The following is a 22,455-nucleotide window of genomic DNA, read 5'->3' as shown; positions in this document are numbered from 1 at the left end:
ACTAAATGGTCAATACAAAAGTCATTCAATTAAGTCACATGATGTTTTGTTTTTTGACCGTCACTCCTGATCTGAGGACTGGTTCAAACATACGTCAGTGTCGATAAGTGTTTGCTGCCACAAACTGATAAGAAGAGAATAGTAATTCTCTCAGAGTGATGGACAAAGAGCTGATAACCCTGAACCATCCTTCCAACCAGGGACAATTATTAATCATTTTTAAAATTCTATTAAAGATAAAAATGTATTGCTACCTATTATGTTATTTTGTAGAATGAATTAAATCTGCTCTTCCTCATTGTCTCTGTCCTTCAGCCCAGTCGTGCATGTGCACACACAGTGAATAATAGCAGGTTGACACACAGCGGGGGAAAAAAGGTTCTCTGTGCGATAGAGACAAAGACAGGGACAAACCCATTAGCGCAAACAAATAGCATTGGTAGACCAAAATGAGCTGATAGAGTTAGATTGGTCTCTGTAAATGTTTCCCAGAACTTTCGGGTGTTGCATTTTTGACAGTAAAACAAATGGACCTGGTGGATGTAAAATGTGAATCAGCACTGCCCTCTAGAGGTGTGAGCAGATCACTACCACTTTGAAGAACTTGCATGTAGGATCGCCATACACTTCATCAGAAATCAAAAAATGAAAGTCTGTTTTTTAACTGGTAAATTAGCCATGCTGGTCTCAAGTACAAAGAGGAAGAATGTGTGATGAATCTAAGAACATCAGTAAGCAGCCTGTCAAAATACTACTAATGTAGCATATCTTCACAAATACCCATGTACTGTTTTCACATCCTGGATATATCAAAATACTTTCAAAAGACTTGTGTGTCTTTCTTTGCATTAATGGGAGACGTGCAACTAATGGCACATGGCAGCACTTATTCTTTAGGCCTGATTGAGGAAACTGATTTCAGACCCCTCAGTTAAACATCCAACACAGACTGGCTTGCATAGTGTGTTTTCCTCTGTACTGACAACCAATCCTTCTTTTTGTGTATTATTTGCGTTAACTGTTGGTGGTAAGTGGTACCCCTGGCTTCATGTCCCCAGCCAATAAGACTCACAATGTAGTGTATTCTTCATGCTGGTCCCGGACCCAGATAAATTGAGGGTGGGGTGTTGGGGAAGGGTTAGAGTCAGGGTAAACAAAAGAGCCACTGTGCACTGTCAAACGTGGAAGATGATCTGAGCAGCAGCCCTAATAGGAGAAGATGATTTAGATAAAATGATTGTTTTGTTTCACCCCATCAGATTTTTGGAAAATGATGAAATCCAATATCATCAATATAATGAATGTTTACTAAGGTCCTGCTTTAATCACTGCAGACTCCCTCCATTACTTAAGTTTACAGTCAAACCTGCATTAGAGTGATCAAAGTGGAAGAGATGTACCACCAATGTGTTTTTTCTATTCTAAAAATATTTCATTATACATTTTACAATTTTTCTTGCCAAGAAAAGACATTTGTCCACCAGGCCCATGAAATAATAATAATAATAAATGACAAATTGCTCCTGTTTTGTTGCAGGCTAGCATTTCTTTTCTTGAGTGCATTTGAAATATTTGCTGGAGCAGCGTTTGTTTGATTCACAGGATCATTTAGAATGTGTCCAACATTCTGCTTATAAAGCTCTTGACCAGGTCCACCAAAAGGTCATGTGGCACAGATTGTAATTACACTGCACTGGCTCTCCAATAAATTCAGAATCCAATTCAAAGTCCTTGTGCTCACCTACAGAGCTCCGTATGGTCGGGCTGCTGGCTACACTGGACATCTTCTGTTTGCAGCAGGTCTCCACAGTCTCCTGGTCACTGACTGTGGCTCGAGGCTGCGGCTCCTAAACTTTACAAAAATCTCACTTTAAGGATTTAAGATCTGTGGACACTTCGAGAAAGCAGCTCAAGATTTACTTGTTTAGGTTGGGCTTCCTGTAAACTTTAGTGTGTTCTGTTTTATAATTATTCTCTATTTATTTGTGCTATATAAACTGTGCTCTTATTCAGTTTAGATATACTTTCACTACAAGAGTAACCTGAACTATTGTTCATGTTCTAAAAAAATAACCTTATTAATGGTGTTTCTGTAGCAGCGTCCTTGTCCATCAGACTTACTGACACTGACACTTGAATTGCACAGAACCATTAACGATGCTTTAGATAACACTTGTGCTTTTCTAATATGACAAGTCAAAATGTCTGCTGTGACAGAAGGGCCTTTTCTCAGAGTCACTCCACTGGACCGTTTTCCTAATTCTTGTCTTTCTATTGTGCCAATAAGAGTCATCTAGTTCTCTTCTCTCTGGTGAATAAATCATGCGCAACTATTTTTGATGTAGTTTACTTCAAATGTATAAATGCCTATAGGATGAATACATTTAGAGCTGCTCACACTGTTGAAATATTCAGATATGATGGTTACATTTGGGGCCAGTTCAACATATCCAGGATATCGTTTTCATTATCTGCCTTCACTGAAACCAGATAATGAAAACGATATCCTGGTATCTGGCTGATACCTGTACTGCAAAGCTGGTTATCAACTGTCTCAGTTTTCTTGACTTCAGACTTCATTCATTGTTCTACATACGTTTTGGTTTCTGTTTCTTTTTCCAGGCATAATCTGCAAGGGTAATTTAATGGCTCAATCAACAACTGTTAGGAGGGGGCTGTGCTGAAATACTTTAAATATAATTGTTATGAGACATGGTTTTACTTTCGTCTCACCTGTGCTGTTTTTTTGTGTGTTCATATATTTATATAAAGTTGAATAAATATATATATAATCATGTAACTAGAATAGAAAGGAAACAGACAAAGTAAACCTAAGATATCTTCAGGTTTACTTTGTGTATTTCCTTTCTGTAAATATTCTCAGGAGTCTTTTTGCACTTCTGTCTGATGATGAAGAATCTATCATGAATATTTGATGCAGTTAAAAAAAGCAGAGAGAAGAAAATGTGCTCTGTCATATTCATTCATAACCATGGGAAATATTTAACAGTCTGATGACATTTTAGTTTTAATTCCAGTTTATCATCATCCAGCCTCCTCCTGTTATTCTGGACAGCAGTGATTTAAAAAAAAAAAGTATAGAAGCATCAACACTGTCAAATTAAATAATCTTTTTTAAATCAAAGTTAAACTAGTAAAATCAGATTGGACAAATGAAGTATCTGAAAAAATAAAATGATTCCACTCATCTATAAAAATATCTGCTGCTCTTTATTACTTCACAGTCTAGATCCTTTAGGATTAAATATTTTGAACTGCTCCGCAACAGGCTAGTGGCTCAGCATGAGTTACCATGGTGATTAACCCTTTTGTGAACCAGGTTTGTAACTCTGAATATCTAGTTAACTCTGAGTTAAACCTGAATTTACCTGGATGACCACAAATCCTGAATCATCTTCCAGTCCCCTAGTTGCTTTGTGTAACATCATGTTTGTCCATACATAGCCAGTAGATGGAGCTCTCCATCCATTCTCCTCATTAGTCTTGCAGTATCTGAGAGTATCTCTTGCTCCCTCATGTGTATGTCTGGTGGTTGAGAGCTGTTTTACTTAAAGATGCATGCCAGGTTCCACCTCAGCCTGCTGGTGTTGTCTTATATTCAGCTGAGTCACATGGTACATTTGAAATGACTTGTTTGACATTCTCTTTACGAATAACACATCTATTTAAATGTATGTTAAAAGTGATCCCGTGTTAAAAGAGTCTGTTTGTTCAACAGAGCTTATTTCTCCTCCTCTGAAGGAAAAGAGTCAAGGCTCCCATGTCTTAGCCTCCATTCTTCTGTAAGTGTCAATTTGTAAATGAGAATTTTATAGTTGTCACAAGTAGCTGTTAATGTTATAAATGTGTCTCACAGAATGGACACCTCCTCGAATATACCCATGGGTGACGTTGGTACTATGGATCAGCATTGTCTAGGCTTCCCTGGGGATGTATAGAAATGTCAAGTGCACATTTACACTGCACACTGAATACAACAAGCCACTGTCAAAGCTTCTCTATTCTTAACCTTCATCCACACAGTGACACAGTTCTCCGGACAATATGGCCTTTGTACATATGAAACAATCACCAACACAGGTCCATTCTGCTTTCACCAAATGTCAACATCAGCAGGTTTTCATTCAGCCACGCATCGCAAGAGTGAAACTAAGACAGTAACTTTATAGATATAAAGGATTAAGGCAGTGACACAGAGATTATCCAAACATGTAACCATGCATGTTAGCTGTATAGTGAAAGTAAAAGCTATGATTTCCCCTGAAATGTGGATGTGTTTTCATCCAAAGTGAAATAAAGATTCTTCAAAATGAAGTACAGATCTGACTAAAGAGTTTCCTCTATATTCAGTACAGTGGCCATTCACACATATTCATACAGCGCATAAATGTGCAGCGCTTTCTCTATCATACTGATATTAACTCCTCACACACTGCTGGCACAGCTGTCAGGGGCAGTGTGTGGTTCAGTATTTTGCCGGAGGACCCTTCGGCACGCGGGATGAGGGAGACCAACCAACAGTTACCAAACAGTTATGTGGTTATGATGTAATAATCAAAGCTACATTCTTGTTCCACATAAAGCCTCTATCACAGTGAGTCCTTACATATATGAATGTGCTATAATGTTACATCAGTGCCACTGAGTAGTGAACTGATCTCTGTTCTGCAATGCAGGAGAAAAACCAGGCTAGTGTGTTTTGTCGGGGACTACAGTGAGGAAAGCGCGTCAGTGTAAATAGTGTAATTACATGTCTTCCTTTTGGGTGGGTGGGAAGGTAAATTGGTATAATCAAGGCTGCAGTCGAGCCTCTGGCATTGATGTTGGAATGAATTAGGACAGGACCTTGCTGACATTTTTCCCCCTGGGTATTTAATGAACACATACTTCTCCCTCAAATCACATCCTGCTGATAGAGTGGCGAGCCAGTCCTGTGACTGGACTGTACAACTTACACTGGGAAATGAGTGGTGCAGGAAATGTAGATTTTTAAAGGGCCCTCTGGGAACATGTCCAGATATCCAGCTTGGGCTCATAACCCACCACTGGAATAAAACAGCTGTGTATTTAAACAGTATATTTGTATCCCTCACTTTCATACAGTCTGAGGAACCACAAGGTTGATGTGCAAATATGACAAATGTTTACTATTTCTATTATCTTTAATGTATTTCCGTACAGCCAATAAAACCGTATTCTGTTAAGTTGAAAAGATCATTGTCAATACTACAAATTAAAAGCAGCCCCTGGTAAAAGCAAACATTTCTCCAATGCTAGTCTGCAGGACTGCAGCTCTGTGGGGAGGAACAGTGGTGATTTGTGGCAAATGACAGAGAGCCAACATGCTCTCAATGACAACAATAGCATGTTGATCTTTAGCAGGTGTACTGTTTACTCTCTTTGTTAGTTTAACTTGATCACTTGCTGCTATTGGCTAATAGGCACTAAATACCAATAATAAGTGACTGGATTACACTGCATGTGCCAAAAGCTTTTACTGAGCTCAACAAATCCAGTTTTTCTCATTATGTACGTGCAACATAGAATAACATACTGAGTAATCCAAAACTCAACTTTTTTTTCCTTAGGGTAATTTAAGTTTTAAATCTCACCTTATTTGATTCATTATCTTTTAAATTAAATGCTAACTACCATATTTATTCCGAACTCTTGCTATTTCTTTGCCATTTGGCAAATTTTACTGTTTCTTATTTGTGTCTTGTAGTTTTGTTTATATTTTGTATTCAGCTTTATTGTAAATCAGGTCCCTACTTCAATGTATTACCAAGTTAAGATAAAGGTTGAATGAAAATTGAAATATAAATTTTGTTTTACTTGGAAGTAAACATTTTAAACTGACAAAACATCCACAATCTCATATCACAATACAGAATGACAGAACCGTGATACCCCAACACCAACTTTACAGTGCCCCTGCTGTAGGTGCAGCTGTTAAACTCTTTCATTAATGTAACAAAACCCTTTTTTTATTCCACAGTTAACAACATGTAAATCATGAACGAGTCATTCTATTTAAAGTTAGGGTAGGCTGTATATTTAGTATATCTATAGTCTTTCAAATGCATATATCACTTTATTTTCATCCAATTGTCATCTAATGATCACACTTGTGGTATTATTAGCTCAAGATAAATAATAACCATGAGAGTGCAGACTACTCCACACACATTCAACATTCACAGGAGTAACTGACTGGAGACCATGACATTTTGTTTAAAATTAAACATTAATCACCAAACACATTTTATCCTCTAGAGTCTTGGACTGTGTGTAACACATTTAATGACAAGCTCAGAAAGCTTTCAATGTATTTCCCTTCATTTGATTTTACAAATGCAAACCTTGTGTTGGTGCTGCAAAAATCAGCAATTCATAAGTCAGCATGCAAATATGAACTTCCATTAAAAGGTTTAAGACCACCCATTTAATAATTCAAGATATTTTTTCTCTGGACCAGTGTGGTGGACCGATCAACTTACAGACCAACATAGCCATCCTTGGAGTGACAGCCTTTGAATGGTGAATAAGACAGATTTGTTAACTCTTAGCAAACACAGATGCTAAAGAAATATTGTAATAGCAGCAATCATTAATATGACTATCCAGTAAAGATTTGAGTTTTAGAACAACTCATTAAGACCTAATACGACTGCCCTGTAGTGGTTACAAATGATTGAGATATACTGAACTGTCCAGAAAAAATACTCCACTCTGTTTCTCACGAAGCCATCTAAATCAGGAAGCCTTTTAATTGATCTGATAAACATGGAAATATTATGCATCCTTCTCTGCTTCTATTCCATAAATAGTCCTTGGCTGAGATATTTTTAGGACAAAGCTATTTTTTATGCATCCTTGATGTTGCAAAGCCTCCAACTCTCTGTAACGCTGTTACCATTCTGTCGTTCCCCGCTTCTAATCTGATTCTGCAGCAAAAATGTTATGGAGCAGTCAAGTTAAATGTTTGATGATGTGCTATTTATTGCAGATTTGCTTTTTAAATTTAACTTTTATTTATTCAGGGAATGATTGAGCAAAGCACGTGTACTCAGCTCTGTTCTGCTGAACATTTAAATCAGACATAAGGTCAAATACTAATATCTATAGTTTTAGAGTTCATTTATTAGTAACAGATTTGTTATTATGGTATTTAAAACCAACCAAAACCAGACCAATAGAAAAATGTTGTATGATAAAAAAAAATAAGAAACACTAAGGAGGTAATGACAATATATTGTGTTATGTAGTTCAGTGTGACTTATTCACATTGCCTGTGGCAGCCAGCAAAGCTCTTATACAGCCATTGCATGCTAAGTGCTAGCACCACCACACAGCAGACAGTCAGGTAGCTTGTGGACAAGGAAGAGTATTCTGCAGTTAAAGTGCCAGATGCATGTGGGTGAGGACCAAAACAGAGCTAAAAGGAAACTACGCATTGGACGTAAATATCATATAGCTAGAAACACAACTCCAAATAAATGAATAATAAATAAATGCTAACTTATGTAAGCTTGCTCATTGTGTAAATGAGCAATCTGTTGTGAAAATGTTTGCAATAATGCAATAGCAAGCATGTCAGAAAGCATATGTCAGATATTAAGAAATGTATTAATGTCATATTGGGTAAGTAAATATTTAAATGTTTCACCACACGCAAATTTAATACAAAAACTTAATACCTAAATCAACTAGCTCTTATTTCTTCACCAACATTTAAGAGAAAACATCTGGGTGTTTGTCTATCATGAATGCTTTATTAGAGTTGCTAATTGGTCTTGGGCAGGAAGAACACAGGGAGATTTTTGTTAAAACAAGATTTAGATAAATATAATACTGTACATTTGCATACAAAGCAATTGGCTAATAAAGGTCAATAGATCTCTGATAATACTGATTCTATGTTCATTTCAAAAGTATTGATCACTCCAGCTCCAGCAACGTCCCTGAATGAGAACATTAGCCACTAGACTAGTATGGAGACTCCACTGATGGCCCTCCCTGTCAAAACCTTTCTAAAACCTTAAGGCTACTGCTGACCCCATTTATTCGGATGCACAATGCCCTTATCTAGTCTCCCAATCAAATGCATTAGACTATCTGCTTCAATGCACCAAATATGGAATATATGCAGCAACAGACAATGGTTATCCCCTTGCCCTGAGCGACGCTACATCCACTATTCTTTCCAGGCTTGTTTTTCTACATCGAGGTCAGGTTACGCATGTCTCCACAATAATACTTTTCAAATGTCTTCTACCCTTCAATAAGTCAATTGACTCCAAGGTATTGCAGCATGCTGAGGAGACGATTGAGGTTGGATGTTGTAGGATGTCGTAGGTCACGCAGCGTTGACAGAGGTGAAAGCAGGAGACTAAAGACAGCCTTATTTATCAAACTGATTGCCATATTAGTGTAGCAGTTATGTGTGTGTGTCTGTGTGGTAATTGTTTTTGCCATGAAGGATAGGGCCTAGTTGTTCACTTTTCTTTTTTCACAGTTTCACAGCTGTCACATGCCGCAGCTCTGTTTTTAGCCACATCTCATGTAAACTCTTTCTGCTGTAGTTTTGTGACGAGCTAAGAAGCTACAGCACCATGATCAGTAAGAAACAGTCTGGTACAATGGCCGACATGACGCATACAGAAACATGCTGTGGCCAAGCTTGTATGTTACAGTACATGAGAGCATGACACGTCTTGGTCATATAGAATCGAACTGTTTCAGTTCAGTTCACTTGGTGGTCTTTAAATCAGTTCAGGTGATGTGTATCATCATTCTTGAGAAGAGCCCTGTATGTTATCACATTTCACTCACATGGCAGTTTAATAGGATATGTTGTTTATTCATGCAGCTGTCAGCCAATCATGTGGCAGCAGGGCAATGCAAAACAAATAGCATGCAGAAGAACCTCAAAGAAAAGTTTTATTTTCCATCTTGGGGAATCCATACCACAAAGAACTGAAGCTCCAATTAGTATTCATCTGGTGTTCCTAATAAAGTGCTCACTGAGTTTATCCCCACACAACAGAAGTATCTGACCCAGATTTGGCTCTGTATCGTTGCCAGCCTTTTGTATGTTGCAATAAGACTTAAATAGTTGTGATGTTGGTGCTACCAGCATTATGATGATATACAGGATGTCTTTTTTGGTTCAACAGAGATACTTGGTCCACACTTTGCATGCATACAATCAGGTGTGAGTACTAACACTACGTTCACACAGGGGCCCGAATCTGAAACCTGAATGGATAGTTCACCAAAATATGAAAATTCACTCAGTATCCTCTCACCACTATGCTGACGGAGGCGGGGCGAGGGGTTTTTGGGGTGGGGGGGTGATGTGTTTGAGTCCACCAAACACTTTTGGACTCTCAGGAGTAAACAGTGTTGCAGCCAAATCCAATATAATTGAAGTAAACAGGACTGCTTCTTCAGACATAAAAACCTTTGCCTTCATACTGCTCGTGTGGTGTCATCCAGGTGTCCGTAAGCCCCGACATTTATATTCAACTAGAAACAGCGTCATTTACACCAATGTCCTCTAATATTGTTGGTGCGTTCATGTACACACGGACACACCGGAAAACCGCACACACTCTCGCCCAAGGTCACGTTGGGTGCGCATTTGCATTTTCTGTGAACTATCCCTTTAACTCTCCCATCTGGGGCCTCTATGTTATTACCCACTTGTTTACTTGTCTCCTTGTTTACTTTTGTGCACCGCTTCCTGCGTGTGACGTCTTGTTGTTCTTCTGTGCATGCAAGTCACATCAGGGCCATGAACAGGTCACAATGGAGTCTGATATTGGCCACATTTAAAAAAATAATGTGAACAGCTACATAAAAAAAATCATGAATTGTGCACTAATGCTTGTAGTTTGAACGGAGCTTCAGTATATTACTTGAATGCATTATCTTTACAGGGAAGTGCAAAAACTTTTTTAAAGTATATAAAAGTCTATTAAATAAAATGACTGAAAAAGACGAAATGAAATCTTAATTGTCTAATTTATTCTAGTTTTCTACCATCACGTCTCATGTCTCCATCAGTCTGACATTCAGCTGCTGTAATGAGGGATTTTTCCTGCTGTGGAATCGATAAGGTTTATCATATTTTATCTTAAAGCTTATGAATGACAAAAATTAGGTCTCACAATTTCCAAATTGTGAGCTGACTCACTCATGTAAAGCTGCAATTGTACTTTTTTGAAATGCCTGTCAGATAATGAAGCTCTTGACCTGTTGATTGGTCATCTGTGTCTTTGAACTTCTCTCTACAGCTCGCTCTCTTCAAACACAAACACATTACACATGTCACTTCCTTATATTAAACAATATTGCACCCCTTCCACTTCTAGGTAAACTTTTTTAATAACCCTACGCTGGAATTGAAAATGTCTTTCTAACGCTTATTAATCAGAATCCAAGGAAAAGCAAATGTAAATATAATCATCACAGGAGAAAGGACTGAACTCTACACTCACCATCAACCGTGTGTGTAAATACTCAATTAAATGAACCTACTGACCAAGTGTCTGACCTCTGTTGCTTGTTGTTGCTATGTGATACAGGACGTGCTGATCTTTGAAGTATCTCATCAACGTCTCATCAAAGTGTGACAAATGAATGAAATTCAACTGAACTAACCGGACACTGACAGGAATGAGGAGGAAATGACTCGGTTGACTTTGTTTTTTGATTAGACTGGGCCCTTTGGGATCGAGCTGAATAAAATGCACCTTTTTTACCCCTCATGTCCACTGTTCCATCAAAGCAGACTTGAGGCAAATGCTTTCAGAAACCAAAAGGAGTTTAATAAATTATGTATCCAGGTTTTCTATGCTTGTGTCATCTTAGCCTACTTTCTTTGGTACTTTGGGGGGAGGCGCAGTTACTTGTTGCTCTCCATGATATCTCCCAGGTCATGCATTATACATGGAGCTATTCTGCATTTTGCATGCATACAATATGGCATTCAGTTCATCATCACAACCCCACCATGGTGCTCTGTGAAGCCTGTCAAAGGAAAAAGCCTGAATATTCTTATTTCTTTGTTTTTGTGTCTAAGAATGAGCAGGCACATGTGTGGAAAACAGAAACTGTATCTACACTCGTAGTGATTTGTAAATGTATTCACACACACACACACACACACACACATACACACACACAGTCAAAATCCATCAGCTTGACATTTGAGCGTGCAGGTCAGAGCTGGGCATCCTCACCGTGCCAGTGGCTGTGCGTATCCACGGAGACAGATGTGAGCAGAGGCAGGAGAAGAGCATATTCACGTTCACAGAGCAACCGAGAGCCACGACTCCACAATCTGGGTCAGTGCTGCTGGAGCCATTCTTACAGAGGGGGGAAGACAGCCACGGAGGAGGGGGGGTGCAGACGTCACAGGCCCACATGGATCCAAGCATCCAGCCGCAGTCGCATCCTCCGCCTGCAGCTGCTCTGGATCCGGACGCAATGAATTCCACAGAGACTCCGATGGGAGCAAATCCACGAGTTTCTCACATCCACACACGACGACAGCTTCCTTCTAGAACACGACCTCGTCTGCACGATGCAGCGCCGCCTCGCCCCGGTGAAACACTGGCTCTATTCCTCCTCCTCCTCCTCCTCTTCCTCTCTCTGCCTGATTCACTGCTTTAACGCTCTATTTCTGTCTTTCTCTGACGCTCACCCATGCTTCCACCTCACTGCTCCCTCCCTCTCTCTCTCTAATTCTCAGCTGTGTCTCGGTGCTGCCCAGAGGATGCTGAACATGTGTTCAGGGGTGGGGGTTGGGACTGCTGACTCCATAGGTGGCACGCTGACTTTCCTCACTGACAGGTTTTGGAGAACGGCAGTAGAAGCCACTCACTGGCACTCGCTTCAGATTAAATCTTCGACTCGTTAATGCTCCTAATTCTGATTCGAACATCTGAGCTGTCATAAATGGGATTAATTGCTGGGATTAACTGCCACACCGCACTTGCTCTCTGGAAATTCTATTCAATCCAGCATCCGCATAGCAAATCACATACACAACATACATTATCTCAAGACCTTATAATATTATAGAGCAATCCAACAGCTCCCACAACGAACCTCCCTTTTTACTGAAGGAAACCCCCAGATTCCATCTGCCTCGACCGGTTGGGATGAGAGGGAGAGGCGGGCAGGAATAAAGGGAGAGAAGAGGGGGGAGATACCAGGAATAGTTGTATATGTGATATTTATAGATGTAATGGTGTCATTAGCAGCACCCATTATTATGTGTAATAATAATGATAATAATAATAGTTGTTGTTGTTGTTGAGTACTGTCAAATCCGGATCCTGCAGAGATACCATGCGGAATGAGCAAGAGAGATACAATGATGACCGCCCACATTGAGTCTGGTTCTAGAGGTTTCTCCCTGCTGAGGGAGTTTTTCCTCCACAGTCGCCAAAATGCTTGCTCATTGTGAGAACCGTTTGGTTTCTCTATATCGATATGATTTTAATGTCTTGACCTTCTATGTAAAGTGCTTTGAGATAATGTATATTATGATTTGGCGCTATACAAATAAAATTGAATTGAATTGAATTGAAAGAGAGAGAGACAGAGAAAGCGAGCGAGAGAGAGAGATCCATTGAGTACTACAGTAAAGACAGAGGAGGAGGGGATGTGATTAAAATCATTGTCATTTAACTAAATGGCCCCACACCACTGAACGAGGGGGGAAAAACAAACCCTACAGGCTCAGAACAGATATGCAGCACAAGAGTGTTTTTGTTCCCCCTCTTCACTGCTGCCTCCTTCTCCCCTGACAAGAGATGCATTTCTCCACATTATACGGCAGGAGTAGTGGGGAAGAAGAGGATGTGGGAGGCACAGAGTGTGTAGGAATAAAATGGGCAGCCGTAGAGAGAGGGGGAGAAAAGAGAAGGGGAGGGAAGGGGGAAAAGAGAAAGCAAAAAGAAAGAGTGGGAGAGAGAACATAGAGCTTTGGAATATTTATAGAAGGCTAGAGACTGATAGAAAGAAATAAGCTCCTCTATTTCTGTGCTGTGACACACAGTCACATCTTGGATGATAGGCTGTCAGGCTAAGTCATATCAAAAGGATGCTATGGTGCTTCTGCTGCAAGGGTGCACGTTAACTGCAGCAGCAGCATGCAGGAAGATGCACGTCTTTATTTCAGGTAGATTACACCCACAATAAAATGGATCTTGGTTAAAGGCTTCAGGGGGAAGTGTCTCTGAAATGGATGTTGATTCAGGGATGTGCTGTAGAAGAATCACTTAATCAAGGAAACGATGACCTTGTGACAGTCATAAGAGCCATTCCACTGAGTTGCATAAACAATCAGGGTATTTGGGAGGGAGAGGGAGGGGATTTTTGTAAACTATGAATTTCATTGGATTTATTTTTAGCCGTCCTCTTCTTCTTGTGATGCGTGTGTCTGTTGTCAAAATGAGACTCTTTTCTCTGCTCGCTGAGGTAAAATTTGTTGAGTCAAAATTGATTTTATATGCAAGACATGTGATCATGCTAAAAACGTGCTAGCATTCAATCGTATGTGTGTGTGTGGAGACAAGACCAGGATACCTCTGGGCTTACGCTGTGACCTAGATTGGGCCTTGATGCTCCCAAGCCTGGCAGGCTGAGTGTGTGTGTGTGTGGTACGTGTGTGTGTGTGTGTGTGTGTGTGTGTGTGTGTGTGTGTGTACACCATCCATAGAGTAAATTTGTGTGCATGAAGCTTGAGATACAAAAGAGAGAGGAAGACAGCAGAGAGGAGATAGAAAGGATATATATATATGTGTGTGTGTGTGTGTGCGTGCGCATATATGTACACATGAAATGAAGCTGCATGGAAGCTTGCTGCATTGCTTTGTGTGGCTAAGAGCCTCAGCTGGATGGTTCATGCAGTAAGAGAGCTTATCCAAAGAAGCGTGCACACATTGATGAAAAATTACACAGCTTCTGCCTCACAGGGCAACCTTATGCAACGTCAAATGCAGGAAATAAATAGTTACACAACATAATGAAAGGACCATTATTTAGAAGAAGACTGAGATTCACACTACCTTGGTTTGTCTGCAAAGCATATCAGCTGTTAGCTGTGTAAGTAGAAGAGGCTGTTCTTGCCAGTGGAATCGATATATTTCTTATACATACATATGGCAATAAATAAAAAATCATCACAATGTATTTTATGGCTTTTAAAACCTCCTCCGACCGTGCCATTATGCTGCATTATATAGTCCAAGTTGTTATTACCTGAGGACTCAAATCCATACCTCCTGTCTCCATGAATGTGCTACTATTTAATGCATTATACTGGCCTTATGTAAGGAATGAGTGGAATCATCTCGCCCCAGTTAATTCCTGACCTGTCCTCTGGCCAAACTCGCCTCTATATTGTTAAATGGTTAATCCTGTGCATCATGGCCTTACACTGGGTAAGAAATTGACAAGAAAATATTAGTTTCATATATTTTCTTGTGGTTAACAGCATGTTTACGAAAGGATAAATGTTCTTCCTGGATATTTCTAGAACATTCTGCCCGTCACTTGTGATAAAAATAGCTGTTTCACACACACTGTCATGCATGGCTGATGGAGGAATACTCATCAGCAAACACAAGTGTCCAATTTGCACAAAACAGGAAATAGCAAATATGCACGTGTGCGTGCGGACGTGTGCGCACACACACACATCCACACTAGAGAAGATAGAGAAGAAAATCAGAAACCAAAATCTTATCTTTCACTGTCAGCATATAGGTATTTCTTTTGAACTGTTATTATATTCCCAGTAAAAATTTTATCAACATTACATCAGTGGAGTTTTCGTCTTCAAGCTATTTAAGTGAATCACATGGACCAGTGCCATTAAACAGATTAAAGTTAAAGCTGCACACAATCAAACGAACATTACACCCAGAACAGTTCAACTGACCATTTGCCAACAGCTTTGTTTGTTTCCCCATTCTGAAGTGGTGCGCAGAGACGAGTAGTGAGAATGAGTCTGGAGTCGGTGAGTCAAACATATGCTGCAGGCATCGCTGTGCTTGGCTAAGCAACTACTGCAGTATCCTGGCGTGACTTCCAAAGCCAAAGAGCACAGTGTTAACCAACTACACCATTCTGTGGGAATTACGGTTAAATTAGACCCTCAGCAGTAACATTAAAGAATCAGAAATATTAAGGTTATGTTAAAAAAAAAAAGGAGTATATTTCTGAAGCTAAATAACATCACAAGAACAATGCTGCTCGTTAATTTCCTACATGGATCATAAGCTGGTGAGCATGCCTGGAGCATGCAGCTTTAGCATCAGTAGCTTTATATTAGCATAATTCATGTATGTTGTATGTATGTATGTATGTATGTTGCCATGAAATGCATTAAAGACCTGGCTTTCTCATTTCAATTTAGCTGGGAGCATTTAAAGTCAAAATCAGACCTATTCAGTCACAAATTATGATTTTTGAGTGGTAAACTATCATTGTAAACTCAGCTGCATATGTGCAGCACAAGCATGAAAACATGATAGTTGGCAGCAGTATGGTAGATTTAACAAACGCTGAGTTGTCTTGATAATAAAAGTGACACCAAACAAAGATTGTGCTCCTTTATTTGAGGTTTCATTGGTTCAGGCAAAGGTTTTTACATACGGATCCTTCGCTGCTCTTTCCAGAATTCAGCAATCCCTTGAGACAGTGCTAACTCTGCTAAGCCCCTGCACTCATGGGGAGTGAACCCTACCAGCGCTGTGTGCTTTGTGCCAACCCCCTGCCTCCCTGCCAGCTCCGTGACCCTCGCCGTGATGAGAGAAGCCGGAGCATGATAGTAAGGCTGTCCTTCAATGTTGAAAGACGGCCAGGGTTCATCTGCACTCGCGTGAGTAGGCGGGCTCCCCTTCACGCTCTCGACATTACAGGCAATTTCCACAGCACCCTCATGCGGCAGAGCCAGCACCTGCACCCCTGGAAGGCCCCCAGGGGTCGACGTTCTGATGGCTGTGGCGATGCTACGTCCTATGGCGATGTCCTGGGTGTTGATTGTGACATTGCAGTTCATGACGTATGGGCCCGCCCCAACGCCTAGAGGACAGCCAATGCAGAGAAACAGAACACTTAAACTGAGACATCCTGTTTTTCTCTGTAAAAAAAATTTATTTACAGTTTTGTTAGACATTGCACGTCTTTTTTTGGTGAGAAATTACTCTTCAAGACATTACCTTTGTATAACACTTAGATGTATTAACTGTCCTTCAATCTGGTACCTCTGCTTTCTCTTTTGTTACTGTTTTTCCCAGAATTACTTTCAACAGCTTCAGGAAATGAGCATTTACTTGGAGCTTTCGCTCATTTTTCAAGCACATCGGTGCAGAGGAAAGTCGCACTGCAAATATTGATTGTGAAAGCAAGACACTGTAGTCTGCTCAGGTCAAGAATTATGTGCCTTCCCTAAAACAACATATGCATTGTATTGTGTGTTATTAATCATACTGTTGGTGGAGATGTAAATCTCTGCCTTTCCTACAACATACTTCTCCCCGTAAACCTGTTAAAAACCCAACAGTGCAGTTGGTCTATAAAGACTTCTTGATTCTGAGAAACTGACAAGATTAATGTCTAAAAGAGATTTAAAATCCCTCGATTTTAAGGGCTCTAGAAATACCTTAGCAATGACCGAGACGATTTTCTGTAAGACCAAGAAATGTCCAAACAACTGTATGTACAGAATAATCTTAGGCAGACAACACCTGCAGCTGTTTTTCTCTATTGCGCTAAAGTGGGAGAAATTGCAAGCTAATTTTAGTATTGAGCACTAAACAAGTGATTAACTTTGACCTGGTAGGTTTGCTGCTGGTGCTGCCTCTGAATACCAGGATGTCTGGATGTCATCACCATGGTGATTTTATTTGACAGATATCCTACCAGCAGATACCAGAACAGTGTGTTGTTACCTCGAACACGACTGTGTATGAACGATGTGTGATGGAGAAAGTGCTGGGCACGGAAGCACTGCATGAATGTGTGTGCGAATGGATGAATGGCAATAAACTACTGTAAAGGTCTCTGAGTGGTCATCAAGACCATTTACAAATTTAAGTGTCTCATTAGGGAGGATACGCAGTTAAAGAAAATAAATAATTTCACAAGTAGCGATATAACAATATATAGACATTTATAACACCTCCTCACTGTGCATACTACCTCAGAGTGGTAAAACTGATTTGCTGTTTATCAAGTATTTGTCTGTCTCTGTCCATAAAGAAGAGTTTTAAACCACAAACTTCTCTCAGGAGCAAAAATCTGTATCTGCATCTGAAAGAATGATAATGAAGAAGAAATAATGTGACATTGTGATGACAAATTTGCAATTGAATGCTCCTCGCACCCCCTGTACACTGCTCGACAAATGTCACACGACATAGCTGAAAATCGTACCAACTCTAAAATGAGTCACACGAATCAGAAATTGTGTCAAAATCTGGGCTGATAGCAAACAGAGTCCGTCCGGCTTTAGAGCTCTTTCATCTTACATATTTTCATGTGAGTTTTGTATTGTTAAATTTTTTCGGGCTCTGTGGTTTTTGGCATTAATAAGGTCAAACTAGAGGAGAGAGGTGGCCTCTGGTCAGGCTGGAACAAACTACAATTGTGTATAAATACAGAGATAAGTCAACAGCATTGTATAATCCTGGCAAAGAGACATGGTAACCTGCCCTTCAGGCTCAAACATTTTACTACGTCAGCATGTCTGGGAGATTCATTTTTACTTGTTGTGCCAGCTCTGTCTCACCTGTGAGGCCATATCTTTTCCCTGGCTCCGGCCCCATGTCAACCTGGATCGCCTGTAAGTCAGGCCTCTTCTTGAACCAGCCCATCTCCTTCCTCCTCTGTGCCAGCCCACGCTGAAGGGGGGAGTCTGCCCAGCCAAACAGGAAGGCAGTGGTGCCATGGACCCTCTCTATCAGTCCCTGAGCCACAGCTGAGCCCGGACAAGTACACAGACATGTTAGTTAACCAGCCAATGAGGGCATGTCGTCACATGCACTTTCAAAGACCCAGGAGCCAGAGGAGCGTGACAGACTAAACACACCTGAGGGAATACAACTCAGACAGAGGGGAAAATACAGACACATGGGGCACTTGTGACATGCATGCACACATACAGTACATATGCCTGCCTGTTGTTATTCTGCAACCCCACCACACAGATCAGCCTGCTAAGTGCACACTTGGCCGTATGCTGAGTTATGGCTAATTCTGTGTTAGACACGTAGCTGCTAAGTCAGCTGCTAAACTGTGAATTTAATCAACAGCACAGGAAGCTAAAGACATCACATCATCAGCCACTACCTCATTACAGTGTATATACACATCTACAATAAGTCAAGAAGGAAGAGGCAGTTTTTTCAAATCATATTCTAGCAATGAAATGAAATTTGTATTTGCAGATGCTGGACTGAATACATAACAAAGAGAGTCAAGTAATGACTGAGGCATGCAAGCTGTTGAACAGTGTAGGATATGTTCGACTGAAGGGGACATATAAGCTGCCTTCAGACCTGCACTGAACTCCGGATAATCTCCGGACATTCTCAGGAGAAAGCAAACGTTCCAGTGAGAGCCTCTAGACTTTTTCAGAGATGTCCTCTTGTGTTCTTGTGTGAAAGTTATACTCCAGAGAAAGTCCGGAACAAGCTGTGCAGACATCATCCGGAGTTCTTGTCTCAAAACGGCTATAATATGTTATATGCGACCCACACACAAATACAAACATGCACAAAAGGCATCTCACCCCGAGCCTCCTTTGCACAGTCCTCCACTCGCACCTCCTCCCCCAGTGGATAGATGGGTATGAGGTCGACGGCACCCATACACGGGTGGACACCTATGTGAGCGCACATGTCAATCAGCCCACAGGCTTTCTCGCATGCAGACAGAACCGCCTCCCCTGAAAGACATAAAACATATCAAACAATAAAAGTGCATGAGATATACTGTCATAGTGAAGCCTTGATGTGATGTGTGTGAAATATAATTTTTTTATCTGACAGTTATTTTGTTAAGTTACAGTTTTGTGCATTAGATTAGGCCGAGTTCTTTGTGTTTAAGAAAGCGTGGAGCACAGAAGTGTAACCCTTGACTGCTTTGTCTACATTGTCAGAAGGTTGTGTTTCGCATACGTATTCAATAAGATCAACTTTTCAATATGAGCTTTCCTCATCCTGATTTTTTTTTTTGTGTTTAAATCCCTGACAAAGCTTATTAAAGGATTTATTTCTCCCTCAGAGGATTTAAAAACAGGGGACAGAGAATGAATCCCTACTGTGGCAGCAGAAATACAAAAAAGACAAAGTCTCTATCTGTCCCTCAGAGCAGCAAAATGAGTGAAACATTTTATTTCCCAATGAGACATCAGCAAAAAACAAAGATTCACTACTCACTGATGGAGTCAATGCTGGCCACAATGGTGATGACAGAGCGGTTGTAGTCATGATCATTAAAGATGTTCAGCACTGTGGTCCCCTCTCGTCTGGCACCTGATGAATAACAATTACAAAAATGCCTGATTTAAAATCATGTTTTTGTAATTACTGTACACCATGAGTTTATTGCTCGACAGTCACTGTGTTCACTGTGTCTTAATTCAGGGGCTGCATCCTTCAGAGGCTGCATTTAAAGACCGATTCGGTCAAAGCGGTGCACCTAGACTGTCACCATTTGAAGGCTACTCCAAATGCGGCCGACAAATGTGTCCTGTGACAAATGTGAGCAACGAGGCAGCACCGAGCGTTTTCAAAGAAGTAATGATGGGAAAAAGCAAGGCGAAAACATCAGCAGAATTTATTATTAGGGTTAGGGTAAGTAGTTGTTACTCAGTCAAACAGCTAACAAAGTTTTTACTCCGTAGCTCATGCAATGGCTGTAAGGGCGGGACAAACTAGTGATGCAGTTAGACCAGACCTCACGAAGGATGCAGCCGACTTCGGCTGCGTAGACCAGATCCTCCTCAGAAGTATTTCTTGTCTTTAGTGAGTTCTCCTCAAACAGTTCTACAATATACTGTCACTGTTTTATTGTTTGTGTGTTGGACATTGTGTGCAGAGCTTTTTTATAAACAATTTGTGGTGTTTAGTGAAGTAAGAAAACTTTGTGTTCATCCTACCTAGTTTATATATGCAATGAAGATCTTCAGACCCAAGTTCACGACTATTCAACATAAAATCTGCGTAATTCAGCTCAAATTAAGCATTACCGCAAAAATGAACGTTGGGCTTTTACTTTGATAACAACTTGGTAGAGAGGAAGGAATTGTGTGGATGTGGCATGACGGAGTTATAGTACCAGTGACTCCCGTGAATGCCTGTGTCTGATATTGTGTCTGATGTCTGATATGGTGAAATAAAATTAATCAAATTATCTAAATGATCTGGCGGGACAGACATTATTGCTGGTGGGCCAGTTTTAAACTGCAGTTTGACCCAGATATCTGAGGACATAGAAGAATGCATGTTCAAGTCGGTCAACAGACTGAAGGCATGCTGCCCCACCCCCACTGACTGCTACAGAGCAATGGTTGTCTTATTTTTAAGGTCTTGACATGTCTTCTATGTAAAGTGCCTTGGGATAATGTATATTATGATTTGGCATAATACAAATAAAATTGAATTGAATTGAATTATTCAAATTTGAATAATATTGATCATGTGTCGAAATCTCACCAACCTCAACACTGCACTTTCTTGGGCAATAGCAATACACATGCCATTGCCAAGCGTGAAGCTGATTAGTTCAATCGTTCATGTGACGTGTCGTGTTCCACATACATACATGCATACAACTAGTAAGTAAAAACTGAGCATGTGCACTTGAAAGCTACTCGCACACATGCCAAGGTTTGAAATGTTAGTCATAACTCATGTGTCCTGATACAGAAGAACAGTGTACTTGCCTTCGGTGTTGTACAAAGCTGCCGTGGCCACAGTCTCCACCAGGTCTTTCCTGCGAGCCTCCGAAACATTGAGGAGACAAGCCACCAGTCGTCTGCCCAAGGAGCTGGAGGCCATGTTACTGCAACAGCGATAACACTGAATGCCGTCTCAGTCTGCTGCAGAGAGTGCAGGACTTAAATAAGAGGTGCACTGACCATATTGGAAAAAAAAATTAAAATAAAAGCAGTGATTTATAATTTTCCACTCACAACTCATATTTAACTGGACAGAAATATAGCCAAGATAATGAATATGTTCACTCAAATGCATGAAGACAAATATTCAAGTGAGACTAATGTTACTCTTGAAATGAATAGTTGAATTCACAAGCATTGAAGCACACTGCTTCTCAGTTCAATACACTAAGAGGCTTTGCTTTGACTGTGAGACTTGTTCAGGCACAATCAGTTGCCTATAGTGGCTTCTATTGGCTGACTCAATGATTCTTTAAGACTAATTGTGCTGCTGTAGTTTTAGCTTTTGTCCATCCATCCCATAATTGTAGCCTGTGGCACATGTGACAGACGTGAAAGGGTCAGGAGAAGCTGTGGTGAACGTTCTGCTGCCTGTATCATCATCCAGCATGACCAGTTTTGGTGGTGGGTCAGTGGTGGTCTGGGGAGGCATATCCTTGGAGGGTCACACAGACCTCCATGTCATAGCCAGTGGCACCTTGACTGCTGTTAGGTACCGGGATGAAATCATCAGAGCACATGTCAGAACTTAGGCTGGTGCAGGACAATGCCCGGCCTCATGTGGCCCTCATGAGTGGAGTCACATTGTGAATTTTTTTACTTTGATTTTCAGTGTGGTTTTGAATCCAGCCCTCACGGGTGGATTTTGGTTTCCATTGACCGCTGTTAGGTAATTTTTTTTTTCAATTTTCAACTTGAATAACTGAATAATTCGTTCATCAAGATCTGATGTGTGATTTAAGTCTTTTTGAAATGTTTTGGAGCTGTGTAGATCAGTTCTATGTGAGTCTTCTCCTCTATATGTTAGATCTGGATGTTTAATGAATCAAGAGTTGACTAGAGTGGTCCGATGTGGCCTATGGGAACTGTTACCAGTTATAACACTGAGTGGCGTTGCTCTATATCAGTGTTATGCGTCTGTTACAGAACAAGCTCAAAGTCCAGCCTGGTGTAAACCAACTCAACACATGGACCTGAGGCATGCAGGTTAAAGCATGTCACGGAACAGGGCATACCTGCACCGGGTGACTTCTCTCTCAGAAGTGTCATGTGCAGATCTCGAGGAAAACACTCACTGAGCTTCCTGACTTCAGTGCAGCGGCCAATCCACGCTCCTGCAGCGCCACGACACATGTAGCATGTGGAGCTAATGGGGAGGGAGATCAGTGCAAGATGCTTCACTCCTGTTTACAACCGACTGGAACACTTCCCAGAAAGATGTTAGA

General features: G+C 40.7%; 2 protein-coding genes across 12 annotated transcripts in view; both read right to left on the bottom strand.

Annotated features, from left to right (window-relative positions):
- The window catches only part of LOC109637336 (nck-associated protein 5-like), a 69,719-nt gene extending 57,908 nt beyond the window's left edge, over window positions 1–11,811 (bottom strand). For 2 of the 5 annotated variants that reach the window (XM_069533749.1, XM_069533750.1), the window contains exon 1: window positions 11,271–11,804. The gene's annotated coding sequence lies outside the window, so the exon portion shown is untranslated. Of the gene's footprint in view, window positions 1–11,270 lie in introns of all 5 variants that reach the window. The other 3 variants (XM_069533747.1, XM_069533745.1, XM_069533748.1) reach the window with 3 other exon arrangements.
- Window positions 11,812–15,642: 3,831 nt separating this feature from the next.
- ftcdnl1 (formiminotransferase cyclodeaminase N-terminal like 1) lies at window positions 15,643–22,433 on the bottom strand. 7 transcript variants are annotated; one of them, XM_020099638.2, is made up of 6 exons: window positions 22,306–22,433; window positions 20,996–21,151; window positions 19,488–19,583; window positions 18,839–18,994; window positions 17,837–18,025; window positions 15,643–16,128 (listed from the first exon to the last, which is right to left on the bottom strand). In XM_020099638.2, the coding sequence occupies exons 2-6, from the start codon at window positions 21,108–21,110 to the stop codon at window positions 15,692–15,694; spliced, it is 993 nt and encodes a 330-aa protein (XP_019955197.2). In that variant the 5' UTR covers window positions 21,111–21,151; window positions 22,306–22,433; the 3' UTR covers window positions 15,643–15,691. The 7 variants fall into 7 exon arrangements, with proteins under 7 accessions (XP_019955197.2, XP_019955200.2, XP_019955198.2 ...); XM_020099641.2 differs by having other exon boundaries at window positions 20,996–21,148; window positions 22,306–22,423; XM_020099639.2 differs by having other exon boundaries at window positions 20,996–21,148; window positions 22,246–22,411.
- Between the last annotated feature and the right edge of the window lie 22 nt (window positions 22,434–22,455).

The sequence above is a fragment of the Paralichthys olivaceus genome, chromosome 10, assembly GCF_024713975.1.
Source record: "Paralichthys olivaceus isolate ysfri-2021 chromosome 10, ASM2471397v2, whole genome shotgun sequence".
Classification (NCBI taxonomy): domain Eukaryota; kingdom Metazoa; phylum Chordata; class Actinopteri; order Pleuronectiformes; family Paralichthyidae; genus Paralichthys; species Paralichthys olivaceus.
The sequence above is the reverse complement of the archived record's forward strand: the minus strand, read 5'-3'. Positions and strand labels throughout refer to the sequence as shown.